Genomic DNA, 12,519 nt, shown 5'->3' with positions numbered 1-12,519 from the left:
ACAACAGGAAGGCAGGAGAAGGGTGGTTTCATAAATGAGTGCTTGGCTTCTCTAAAGTCTAAAACCAGAGTCAGCCTATAATGGAGTGCATTTCCACTAATGAAGCATCCCATGTACATTGTATATTTAGTTTGGATTTTTTTGTTGTTGCTCATCTTGATGGCCTTGATCCCAGGCACTCTAACTTTCCTGTACGAGTTGCTGAAAATGTATCAAAAGATTACCTAAATCTTGAGGTTTTCTGGTCCGTCATTATCTTTCTAGCAGCCACCATTGGAGGGAGGCTGAACGGTTTCAGTCCTCAGTTAGCCTCACAGCAGCACCTGACAATTTTGTGCAACATTTTCTTTTTTTCCCAGTTTCACGATTCTTTCTTTTGCCATTCATACTGGCCCACAGGTCATACTTACTCTTCTTTAATACAGAATCTAAAGAAAAATGTTCATGTTATGTCAGAGTCTTAAGCTTTAATGGCTTTTTACATCCATAGCATTTATATCTTTTAAACTCTGTCCAACCATTCCCACTGCATTTTCAAAACGGCATCTGGCCTTCAGCTCTGAGAATGTAAGTCTTCTTGGCTTTCTACCAGAAGAGAGAATTCACTTGGTATGGTAGGCAACACAGGCATGGTGCTAGCGGAAGCAGCAGCGCCTTTGACAAGCCCATGGCAGACCATTGCTTTAAAATGCCCCTGGATTTCTTCTCTCAGCTTCACATAAAGCATTACCTAGCTCTTGGAGAGCTAGGTATGCACCACAGATGTGCAGACAAGAAGTGGTAGGGAAAATGGGAACGTCAGCACTATGCAGTGTTACCCCCGGAGTGGCTGCCTTCAGTGCCCACAGACCCTGCTTAGCAGCACCATGAGTACGCAAACCAAAAAAGCATTGGGTGAAGAAGCCTAGTACAAGAAACATGCAAAAACTAACACATCTAGTGGTCTGTGCTTTAGTTCCTTGTGAAATAAGAATGAGGAGGGGAAAACAAAGTTTTGGGGAAAGCCTTTGCAAGACAAAAAGATCCTTAGCATCAGTGGACATTTTGCATCCTGATCCTATTTTCTCAAGTTTTAGCATTCTAGTATTTTCATTTGAGACTTGAAATATTGCTATTGAGTCTGAGATTTTCTGCCATATCTGCCTATTCAAATGTTTTTTACCTCAAGGAAGAAAGAGCAAGATTCTGAAGAAGGAAGTTTACATAAACCAAAAGAAGACAGACATGTTGGGCCTAAAGGAGTTTGCTATACTCTTCTTTCTTAATTTTTTTACATGGTAAAGCAATGAACTACACTTAAACCTTATGATGCAAAAAAAAAAAAAATCATCTGCCCTTTTGGGAGGGAAAAATGAACAATATCTTCTGGAGTTTCCTGCAGGTTCCCTCTGCCCACATTGAACTGAAAACAGAAGCTTTTCTCTGTCATTCTCTAGGTTACCAAGTCATATATCATCTCCTCTAACAAGTGCCCTAGAAAGCATACTTAATATGCACATATGGACTTCTGCATGTAACTTATTATAAAATAAAGGTCTTTAACATTTGGAAGTATGTTGTAATCTTGTTAGGCTTGTATAGCACTTATTATTAATGGGAATAAAAGGCAGGTGTCTCTGTGAATACAAATACATTCTTCATAGTTGCTTTAAATAAACCAAACTTAAACAAGACAAAGACAATGCTGTATGAATACCATGTTCTCCAGTATCTTATAACATCATGGCACTCTGCTTAAAAAAAATACTTGAACACATCTTCTCATGTGTGCACACTGGAGGACATATGGTGCATTTCTGCTGTAAATTTGAATTCCCTTAATTTTGCAGGTTTAACTTATTCCCTTAATGATAGTTTAACAGGCTTTTTTTTAATGGTTCAGTTTTGTTTTATTACAGTTGTCTTAAAGGGATATTAGAGATATAAAGGTTATTAGAGGGATAGAAGAAGGAAAAATTGCGCAGCCATGCACAGACTTATGGAAGAGCGTGCAATAGTTATTTCCATCACAGTGTAATATAGCAATCTCCATGTCAGTGAGTGAAACATTATGTTTTTTCAGTTGAGATGTATTATCTCAGCTAAAGTATATTAGACAGTCTGCTGTGTTATGTTCTGCTCCATCTGGTCAGTCATTTAGGTTCAATAGCAAGTATCAATGGAATTGTTTCTTATCAAGTGTTTCAGTGCGGTTAAATCCTTGATTTGGTAAAACAGTCTGAAAAAGTAATTACTGTGCATATGCAGATTTTCCTGGTTTTGAAGTTTATGGCACCCAACCATACTGAAAGTAAGCAGAATTACAATGGGGAAAATGGAATAAATGCAGATTTCTGTTGCTTGCACTCTACAGCCCCTAGTTTGCAGAAGCCCTACCCAAACTCCTCAGTCAGGAAGGTCAGGGCTCGGGACTGGAACACAGTGGAGGCAGACATAAAAAGCAGCAACTGTGTGTATAGTACCCCTCTTCCCTAAATTTCTGGCCACCCTTGAGAACACTTGTCCTTCTTTTAGCCATGCTAGCTTCTCCAAACTGCAGTACTGTAGTAGAGGACAAGGGCAGCTTTTGCACAGTGCACTCTGGAAGGCATAACATTTAAACATGAAAGTGGCTGCCACAAAAGGGTTACAGAGGACTACCAAGGCAGTCACCTTGGTTCCTTATGTAATCAAAAGAGGGAGAAGTTTCAAGCATCTAAATGAGATACCTCATACCATTAAGGAGAGCATACACATACTTTGGTAGAGCAATCAGGGACTCCCACTAGGCTGACCAGGGAGCTATAAAGGACCCAGGTGATTCCAGTGGTCACTTCTTGTGCCATGCCTTAGTGGGTAAGGCTTTTGAGTAGGAGTGTTTGATTCTTGGATCTCCGTTTTCTGGATCTTTAAACTCACTTTGATTTCTCAGGAGCTTAGATTAACTGGATCCGAGCCCCTGAGATTTGTGAGGCCAGGAAAAGAGCCAGCAAAAACAGTTGACAGAGCGTGCTAGTGAGAAGAAGCTTCTGTTTGGAGGCAGATACATTGGTTTCAGTTTTCTGCAGCAGGAGTTGTTTACTTATTTTGATTAAACAGTTCCTGGAAGCAGAGTGCTCTCCTGGGAACAGGGAGACGAGATTCTGGGCCCCCAAAACTAAGAGTTCTGATGGTTCCTTTATCTGAAATGAGTGCTCAAACAAGTAGAAAAGAGGCATCAGGATCATTTCTGTTTCTACATGTGTTTTGGTCTGATCTCAATCCTGTTGTTGGTGGTCCAAGAATGACTCGTGCCATATGCCTCTGTGGGGACTCATGGAAAAGATATATTTCGTGCTATATCTGAATTGTAACGCTATCAGCTACCTGTCTCTTCAGGCTAGGGTGTTTCTGAGCAGAAATGCAAGTCTATATTTAGGTCCCTAGAGCCTTTTGCATCACTCAGTTGAGGTGCCATTAGCCTTTAGGCACCTCCAGGTTATGATAGTAATGAATTCTCAGCAGTCAGTATAGCTCCTTCAGCATCCAGCACCTACATTCTGTGCAAGTCTCAGGTGCCAAAGCTGATGGTTTAAACTGACATTGCTCCGCTGACTGACAGATTTACACCAGCTGAGAATGTGGTGGTGGTGGTTCGATTTATGGGACAAATGTGCGGGCATGTAAGGGATGAGCAGTAGGGCCAGTAGTGCCAGGGACCTTCAGGCCAGAGGCAATCTGAGACAGGAAGGCTGAGCACCCAAGCCATGTGTAGCTGGTGCTTTTTTGCCCGAATTACCTTAAGGTCAGCATTTTGAAGATCTCTTTTTGCCTTTTGATTTGCTTGCAGCTCACTAAATGGCTCTACCCTCAGCAAACTGTTCATCCAGAAATTCATAAAGTGCCTTTCATGGGGTTTCCTAGTCCTTCTGTTACTCTGCTGAGCATTTTCACTCAGGAAGGAAAGATATGACCATGACTCCATTGTTTTAAATATATCTTTGTTGCTTTCCTCCAAGTGTCAAAGGAACATGCCAATGGCAGCCTAGCCTATAAAAATCAGAGACTTCAGTCAGGTTGTTTTTCTGAAGAAACCGAAAGGTAATGGTGACCACAGGACATATTTTATTATCTTGCCTCCCCCCTCGGAAATATTTATTTTAATAAAAGAAATCTTCTGGGCCCCTAACAATTTTCCATCTATATTAAGGTATGGATTATGGTGGAACAGCTGATGATGAAGCAGCTATTGATTCATCTGAGTTTATAATGTTATGTTGGTATACATTTTGTTATGTCTATGATACATTTATCCAATTATTGCGTTACTTTATACTACTCCACAACTAAGGTTTGCCCAGTATTATATAGATGGCAAGAGAAAGGTTGCTCCTGGTTTGGAAGAGTTCACAATCTTGGAGGGGAGGTAGAAGGGAAGAAGGTGCAGTAGGATACCAAGGAGCTGTCTGTCAGTGTGTAGCAGAACAGTGGCAGCAAGCAGTGAAACCTTCCAGGAGCACATTACCTGACAAATGTAGCATCATTTAAATACCTTAGAAGCTTTCCAGGTGAGAACTGTTTTACTTACTAGCAAGATCCACTAGTTCTTCCACAAGAGACTACTACTGTAATTCTGCATCCTCTGCACATCTGTATGTTTGCATGCATGTATGTATAGGTTTCTCTCTCTTACACATTTTTAAAAAATATGCCTTCCTTGTTGCTCTTTCTCAATAGGAGGAACGTCGTGTGATTTATCTGGGTAAAATCAGACCTGACACAACCAGAACAGAACTGAGGGACCGGTTTGAAGTTTTTGGTGAAATTGAGGAGTGCACAGTAAATTTGCGGGATGATGGGTAAGAACTTTTGAGATTACTTCTTCTTTGGAAGCTGCCATATGTAAAAAATTATGGCAGTAAGATTACTGGTATGGGAGTTACCAATATAAGTGCTGTGACAGATGACATGCTGAGTTCAAAACCTTATTTATTTTCTTTCATCCTTATTTATTAATCTCGCTAGTTGAGATTTCCTGTCCGAGAAATAAGTATTTAGCTGCATGACAGGACAATCATGCTGATAAATGGATGCAGTACTTCTGGCATTTCCACTGCTGGATCTCCTACATGTTCTTGCTTTCAGGAGGGGGTTACACTAATGTGTGTTAACTCTTTTCAGCTTTTGTTCACAACTGTATTTTTCAACTGCAGAGACAGCTATGGTTTCATCACCTACCGCTATACTTGTGACGCCTTTGCTGCTCTTGAAAATGGATACACTTTACGCAGGTCAAATGAACCTGACTTTGAGCTGTACTTCTGTGGACGCAAGCAATTTTGCAAGTCTAACTATGCAGACCTAGGTAGGTATTTTGCTGTATGTGAATTACATAACCAGAACCTTGTAACTTGGGAGAATTTAGGGTTTGCTTCTTTTTTGTTTGCTGCTTATATTATTTAAATGATGGGGGGTTAAAGGAAGTGGTTTTCACTTGCTGCAAGAAGTTTAAAAGTCTACTAATCTGAACTCTAATATGGTCCAGCTTCTTTCGGCTATTTCAGGCTGTGAAAATTCTTTTAAAGCCCATTTCCATCATTATAAAAATATGTGCTCGATATTCAGTAATACATTTCCATATGGAAATGATAGCACCACAGAAACCTCCTGCATGCTTAACTATTCACTGCTACGCTATGACTGCTTGGTCCTAATACCTGATTTATTTATATGACCAATAAACAGAGAACAAAGTAGATACCTCACCCCAAAAAATTCATTATGATTCTTACTTTGCCATGAGTTGTGCTGTAGATGCATAGAACTTGCCAAAGACCATCCTTAACCACAGTTCGTAGTTTCTCAGGTTTGAAAGCTAGAAGGGCTTGTGACCAAATCTGACCCTTAGTATAGCAAAGGTTACTGATCTCAACTGGTGGTTCTCAAATCATGCATAGGCATCTATGTATGAAGGTGTGTCCTTGCAGGGACATCCAGTCATGATGTAAAAGGCTCCAGTCTGTGGAGAGCTTAGCAAACCTCTTGGTGTTTGCTGTCCCACTGATGCAGGGCAGTATGCATACCAGTCTCCAGCCCCCAGCCCCCAGTATGCTGTGATAACACCAGTCCCAAGTGTGCATACTGACTGCCATAACACATCTGGGTCTGTCCTAGTCCTGTCTGCGCAAACACGTATGGTGCCATCCTATGCTCTGGGTCAGGGTGTGATGCTCCGCCTCGAAAGAATGTTTGGAGATGTTCAAAGTCTTACAGCAGGAATACTGATGTTAAGTATATGCATAAAGAGACCATGCAGACTACCAAAACAGCCTCTGTAATATTCTAATGTATTATAAACTCACATCATTTAATTACCTTTTAAAATGTAAAGTATTCATTAAATGTTAAACCTTTCCTAATACCTGTATAAATAGACTAAAGTTATAGGAGATACTCTGTTCTGCATAACATAGCAAGGGACATTTTGCCGTTGATTCTGTATTAATCAGATATTGGTTTTATGAATAAATGGGGTTTTTATGAATAAATGACCACTGTCATTAAAATCTCTCATAACCCTGTAACACAGTGCTAATGAAATCTTGTATGTGCTGCCTTCGGCTTTGTACAGTGCAGGAAGAGAATACAGATATATTTTTTTTCTAACCAATTGATGTCTTTTCAGAATAAATGATAAAGATGGTACACATTGTTCACAATGAATATGCTATAATTCACTTCAGTGGCTAAACAGATAATGTAAAGCTAAGAAAAGGCAATTGACTGCTGAAGAGATATAGGGTTGACGTTGAAAATATAAAAGGTAGCAAGGCATTTGTCGAAATGTAGGCTGATAAAAACAGTAAAAACAGATTGAAGTCCTGACTTGATTTGACTTATCTTTAGCAGTGGAAGCCAAGGTCATCTCTGTATCTCAGAAAATCTGGGGTTTAAAATAAGTTGTCTGAAGGGAACCCTCTAGAACATTATTCATCACTGGGAGTATTCCTTGGCAGGTCTCTCCATACCAAGTGGGATTCCCAGAGTATCTGTGAGCAGAGTATTTTCACTTTGTCCTGCTGACAGCTTGAGCTTCTGTACTTCAGACTGCATTCCCTGTATTTTGCAGAGTAGCTGATGGAACTACAGAAGGAAATGGCAGGATGAACTTTAAAATTCATGAGCTAGTACAAGGACAGAGAGAATTAATCAGCCTTGGGTTGAGTACAGAAAAAAGAAAACACTTGAAAATAGTAGTCAGAAGTTTTAACACCTCTCCTCTGTGAGAAGATATTGTCTTAACAGAACTTGTAATGAACATTTAATGCACAGTGTGTCTTATAGTGGTAGATGGGGAGTTCTGATTAATTCAACACAAGAAATGGCAAGAAAAGGGCACTCTCATAAAGGAGCTGTGACACAGGAACTGGGAAGAGTCAGTGTTAAGCCGGGGTGACTCCAAAAGGAAATCCAGTGCTTGAAGCCACATCGGTAATTGCCGTACTGGAGCTGCATGGCCACAAATGTACAATCCCTCCTGTGTGCTAGGAACAGACTGACATCTGTATCTGAGCAACTAGCAAAGCTGGAGCAAGTATTGCAGGTCACAGGAGCTGGACCATTATTGCTGCTGTGAGTTATCATGTATGCTGCAAAGAGCTGAGGAGCCCACCTGAGATTGCTTGTATGGCATTGCAGAGGCCCTGCCCTGAATTGCTCACACTTGAAACAAGGAAACCCCCGAAAGATCAGAACGGAAGTAAAAACAGAGATTCAGGGACTTGTACAAGATCCTGAGGCAGGGCCAGCAGATGCAGCAGTGTCCCCTCCATGCTGCCTGCAGGGTGCCCTGGCTTTCCGAAGAACCATCCCCCTCTTACCTTTCTCAGGAGAAGTCAGTCTTGGATATGATGTGATGAAAGACAACAGCTGCAAAATGATGCTGGAGTTTTGGGTAAAACATCTGTCAGGATTATCTGGACTACTTTGAGACCTACACATAGCAGTGCTCAAGTCCTTGGAGAAACTCTTCCCACCTGCTCTATATGTATATGCAATTTATGGGTCTTCCCCAAAACTGATGACATGTACTGCTTTTGTTAAGTCTGCTTCCTACCAGAAAGCTCTGTCCATTCCTAAAGCTTTTCTGATGACCATTTCTGGTCTTTTATCATCCTATAAAGTTGTGGGTTTAAGGGGATTGTTTCTGCAGTGTCTTGTTCAGAATGTTGTGTAGAGAAAATAATGTAAGTACTCACTAGTGGTTCTTGCCTCTTATCTAAACTTGCATCCTTTGGGTTTCAGATTCAAACTCAGATGATTTTGATCCTGCTTCCACTAAAAGCAAGTATGACTCCATGGATTTTGATAGTTTACTCAAAGAGGCACAGCGGAGCCTGCGTAGGTAACATGTATCACACCCAAGGAAAACGGAGGGATGGCGAATACCTCACGGACGTCACGTCCTTCAATAATGGACAGTTGAAAAGTCATACTTAGGAATTTCTCCTACGTTACACTCTCTGTTTGAAACCATGGTTTACATGAACACAGCTGCTCGACAAGTGGAGAGGCAGGATGGCTGTCCAGTAAGCACACACGTGTCCATGGGTGTCAGCTTTGCTTTCGTGGGTGATCAGTGGCAGGGGAGCCAGGCGTTCCTTGCGAGTTCAGTGCAAATCACGAGACATGGCAGCAGTTCCACAGAGATAGACGAACAACGATGGACTGCAAAATCTGTACATACTGCATTTTAACAAAAAAAAAAAAAAGAACAAAAGCAAACAAAAAAAACCAAATTTGAGTACTATGGCTGCTGATGTCTGGGAATCAGACACTGCATTGTTGGTTTTTTTTTAAATGAAGCTTCTCCTCACAACACGGTGATAATATGACAATCCAGAAGAAACCACAGGTCCCAGAAGCCTACAGTCTTTCAGCTTTGTTTAAAGGTTTTTGTTTTCTTTGGGGATTTTTTTTTGGGGGGGTGGGAAGGGTTGTTTTTTAGTCCTTGCAGAAGAGAAAATGAAAGGCTCAAGCTTCCCTAACATTTTGAAGTTTCATCTTTTAATTCTGACACCCATGTAAATGTCTACAACGTTGATCTTCCACAGCAAAATTTTCAAAGCCTTGTTAATGGTCAAATGTGCAGCTTGTTCAGCAATTTATTCTAATGAGCGGACGTAGTGTTACATTATTAATGAGAGTTGGATGTAACTATCTGGGTGTGTGCACAGATAGTTTATTTGCTACATTCTCTAAAGTAGTTGAGTATTTACAAATGTTAAATGGAGTATTTTTATTTATGTACATACTGTATGACGATGTTCTTTTTTGTTACAGCTATGCACTGTAAATGCAGCCTTCTTTTCAAAAACTGCCGAATTTTTCTTAATCAAGAATACTCAAATGTAATTATATGAGGTGAAACAATTATTGTACACTAACATATGTAGAAAGCTGAACTTACACTTATATATATTTGATTGTAAAAAAGAGAGAAGCGTGTGGGTGAGGGTGTGCGTGTGTATATGTGTGCGCGCGTGTGTCTGAGTGCACAAATGCTTTACACACATTCATCCCTTCTTGGTGAGCTTCTGTAAGAATTTTGTCAAGAATTATCCTAGCCCAAAAGGTGTTAACCACTTCTGCAGTATTTTTCCACATTTTTCTCATTGCTTGATTTTCTTTTGCAGTTTTATACACTGAATTTGTTAGGGGAATGAAATTTTCTCATCTAAATTTTTCTAGGAGATATCATAATTTTATGTGAAGTCTCTCAAATGGGTAATCATTAAGAAATGTTTTTATTTTATGTATCAACAGTAGTTTTGGAACTAGAGGTCAAAAATCTTTTTAAAATGCTATTTTATTTAATTTTTGTGATTTTAATTTGAAAAAAATATGCTGAGGTACTAAGTACAGTATGATTTTTACAGTAATTCTGTGTCTAAACGCTGTTCTTGAAGCCAGTAATCTTTTCATTGGCAGAGTTTAACGATGGAATTTATCTATATTTTTTACAGTTATGCATCCTGTATAAATACCGATCCTTCATTCCTTTGTTTACTAAAGAGACATATTTATCAGTTACAATTATCCTATTTATTATAAATTGTGAGATGACTAAAACAATAAAAAGGCCAGTGGAAATTTTATACCTAGGATGCATGATGGTTGTCAGTCCAGAGTAAGTGCTTCGTTTGGGAATTCAGCTTTTGCAGAAGCAGTGGGTTGGTTGTTTCTTTATTTTTTTTTCTTTTTTTTACTATGCACTAGCATGGCCTCAGATGTGCCCATGACATTGTTGCTGATGACATTGCTTCTGCTAAATTAAATAGAAACTTCAGGAAAGAAAAAAGCCACAAGAGTAAACTACAGCTATTCTGAGCATCAGAATTTCATCTGAACTTGGAGTCTCAAGACTGAATCAGCAAAGTTTGGAGTTTGCTTGTGAATGTATAGATTTGGTATTCTATTACTGTTTGGCATTCATGACTCCTCTTAAAGGTATGGCACACCGAACTATTTAATCTCCTTTCCCACTCCCAATCTTAGAAAACCGATTCCACCCCCATGCCAGTGCAGTTGATTTTGATGGCTGCATGCATTTTATCACCAGCATATTGTGTTCTGAGAGATTCCACTGTCTGTCCTATCGGATGCTTGCTTGATTTTTTGGCTTCTTATTTCTCAGTAGATAGATAGCAATAAAATAAAAAAATTAAAAAAAAAAAAAGAAAAAGAGAAAAAGAAAAAAAAAGAAGAGACCTTTTTCAGAGGTTCTGTGTTACAACTGTAACATTCTTTAATCCGCATAATTCTTCTTGTTGCTCTGTAGGTTAAAAATGCAGGTATTTTAACTTTGTGTGAATGCCAAACTAAAAGTTTACAATTTTCCTTTCTGGATTTTGAGTATCTTCTGTTGTAAAGAAAAATATTAAAAGCAATAAATTATTTTTAAGAAATCAATATTTAGTATATCATATTATGTGTTCAAGGACCAGATGCATTACCTATTTTGCCTTTAAATTTCTGTGATTAAATTTTAAATACATTCTCTTTTGCCCTATATTGCTGACATGAATAAGTTGGTGTGGGCTTTGGGAGGGGATTATTTATTTTTCACCCAGCAGGCATAATGACATGAGTCAGGGGTTTGGTTTTTTTTTTTTTCACTGGCCTGGCAAACATTCCCATCCTGAAGATGGCTTTCCTCTGTGGATTTACAAATTACACATGAAATTAATAGAGCTAGGATTGCTGAATAAAGCCATTTGTACCCTCTGTAGACAGTGTAGTAGGTAACCTGTCAATACCTAAACTGAATGTTTCCTTTTCTCTTTTTCTTCCCAAGAACTTTTCAAATTAGCACATATACCACATTGTCACCGGAGGCAAATTGCAGCATAGCTCTGTGTGTCTTTTAGATGAAGATTGTACTGTTGCTTTCATGCTGTGGTAAGTACCACATCCGCAATACAGGTAACAGAACTGGTACTTAGAAACTACGGTCTTTCCTAGAGGTGTAACAAAGTAATTCCTACAGAAGGTAAAATTATCCAAATTCAAATCCAAACAGAGGGAGCCTAAAATTGAGGAAAAATACCTGTGCTAAACTACTGTGTAAAGCAGTCAGGCTGCCATCACCAGGAGCAGCACTGAGAGGAAAGTTTGTGCCTCTGGGATATAATACTTGGGTCAGTTAAAAAAAAAAAACAAACCACCACACCTTCTCATCCCTTTAGATGTAAGTTTACAGTAGGTAATGATTATGTGTCCTTTTTGATGGCTGTAATGAGAACTTCAATCACTGTAGTATAAGATCTGATCTATAAACCACCTAGAATAGCCATGTAATATAATGTGATGATTCTAAATTTGTACCTATGTGACAGACATTTTCAATAATGTGAACCACTGATCTGATGGAGCTACTGTAAGATCTGTACAGTAGGTGAACATGTAAAGCTATTGGTTGGACTATGCTGGACGGGGAAAGTGAGATACTAGTTAAGCCCAAGCGGGCTGTTTTCCACCTGCCAATTCTACATGTACTTTTGTGGTTTAATTCATTGTATTAAATTCCTGTGGTTTTTTTTTTCTTTTTTTTTAATGTGCAGTACACATCAGCCTCACTGAGCAAATAAAGGGAAACGAATGTTTCAAATCCATTTCTGTTTCTCTTTTTTATCACAAGTGACAGGTTTTTTCCCCCCAACTGGTCATGTACTGGGTTTTCTATTACTCTTTCTAATGGTCATAGTTGATTTCAGATAGTCCAGATCCTGCCCACATTACTGCGCTTTGGACAGGGGACAGAGCCACTGGTTTCAATATATCTAATCTAGAAAGGTGCTATCAGCCTTTCTGCCATGAGTACACAAGGCTGCTGAAGAGCTGATGTAAACTTTGTAGGAAAACTTGAAAATGCTCAGTGGAGTTTTAGGAGCTGCTGGCTCAAGTCAGGAGGGGGTGGGAAATGCAAGGGCTTTTCTGCATGGCCATGCTTGGATCCAAGTTGTGCAGGCAGTAGGGATTGACAAGTCCAAAACAATTGGT

The 12,519-nt window shown here is 39.4% G+C and overlaps 1 protein-coding gene across 2 annotated transcripts in view; it reads left to right on the top strand.

Moving 5' to 3' along the window:
- The window catches only part of PPARGC1A (PPARG coactivator 1 alpha), a 359,086-nt gene extending 346,955 nt beyond the window's left edge, over positions 1-12,131 (top strand). For both annotated transcript variants that reach the window (XM_030492192.1, XM_030492193.1), the window contains 3 exons: positions 4,696-4,817; positions 5,172-5,323; positions 8,263-12,131. In XM_030492192.1, coding sequence (XP_030348052.1) covers positions 4,696-4,817; positions 5,172-5,323; positions 8,263-8,366 — 378 coding nt within the window. In that variant the 3' untranslated portion in view covers positions 8,367-12,131. The remainder of the gene's footprint in view (positions 1-4,695; positions 4,818-5,171; positions 5,324-8,262) is intronic.
- Positions 12,132-12,519: the final 388 nt, after the last annotated feature.

The sequence above is a fragment of the Strigops habroptila genome, chromosome 7, assembly GCF_004027225.2.
Source record: "Strigops habroptila isolate Jane chromosome 7, bStrHab1.2.pri, whole genome shotgun sequence".
Taxonomy (NCBI): domain Eukaryota; kingdom Metazoa; phylum Chordata; class Aves; order Psittaciformes; family Psittacidae; genus Strigops; species Strigops habroptila.
Note: the sequence above shows the minus strand (reverse complement) of the source record. Positions and strands in the feature narration are given on the sequence as shown.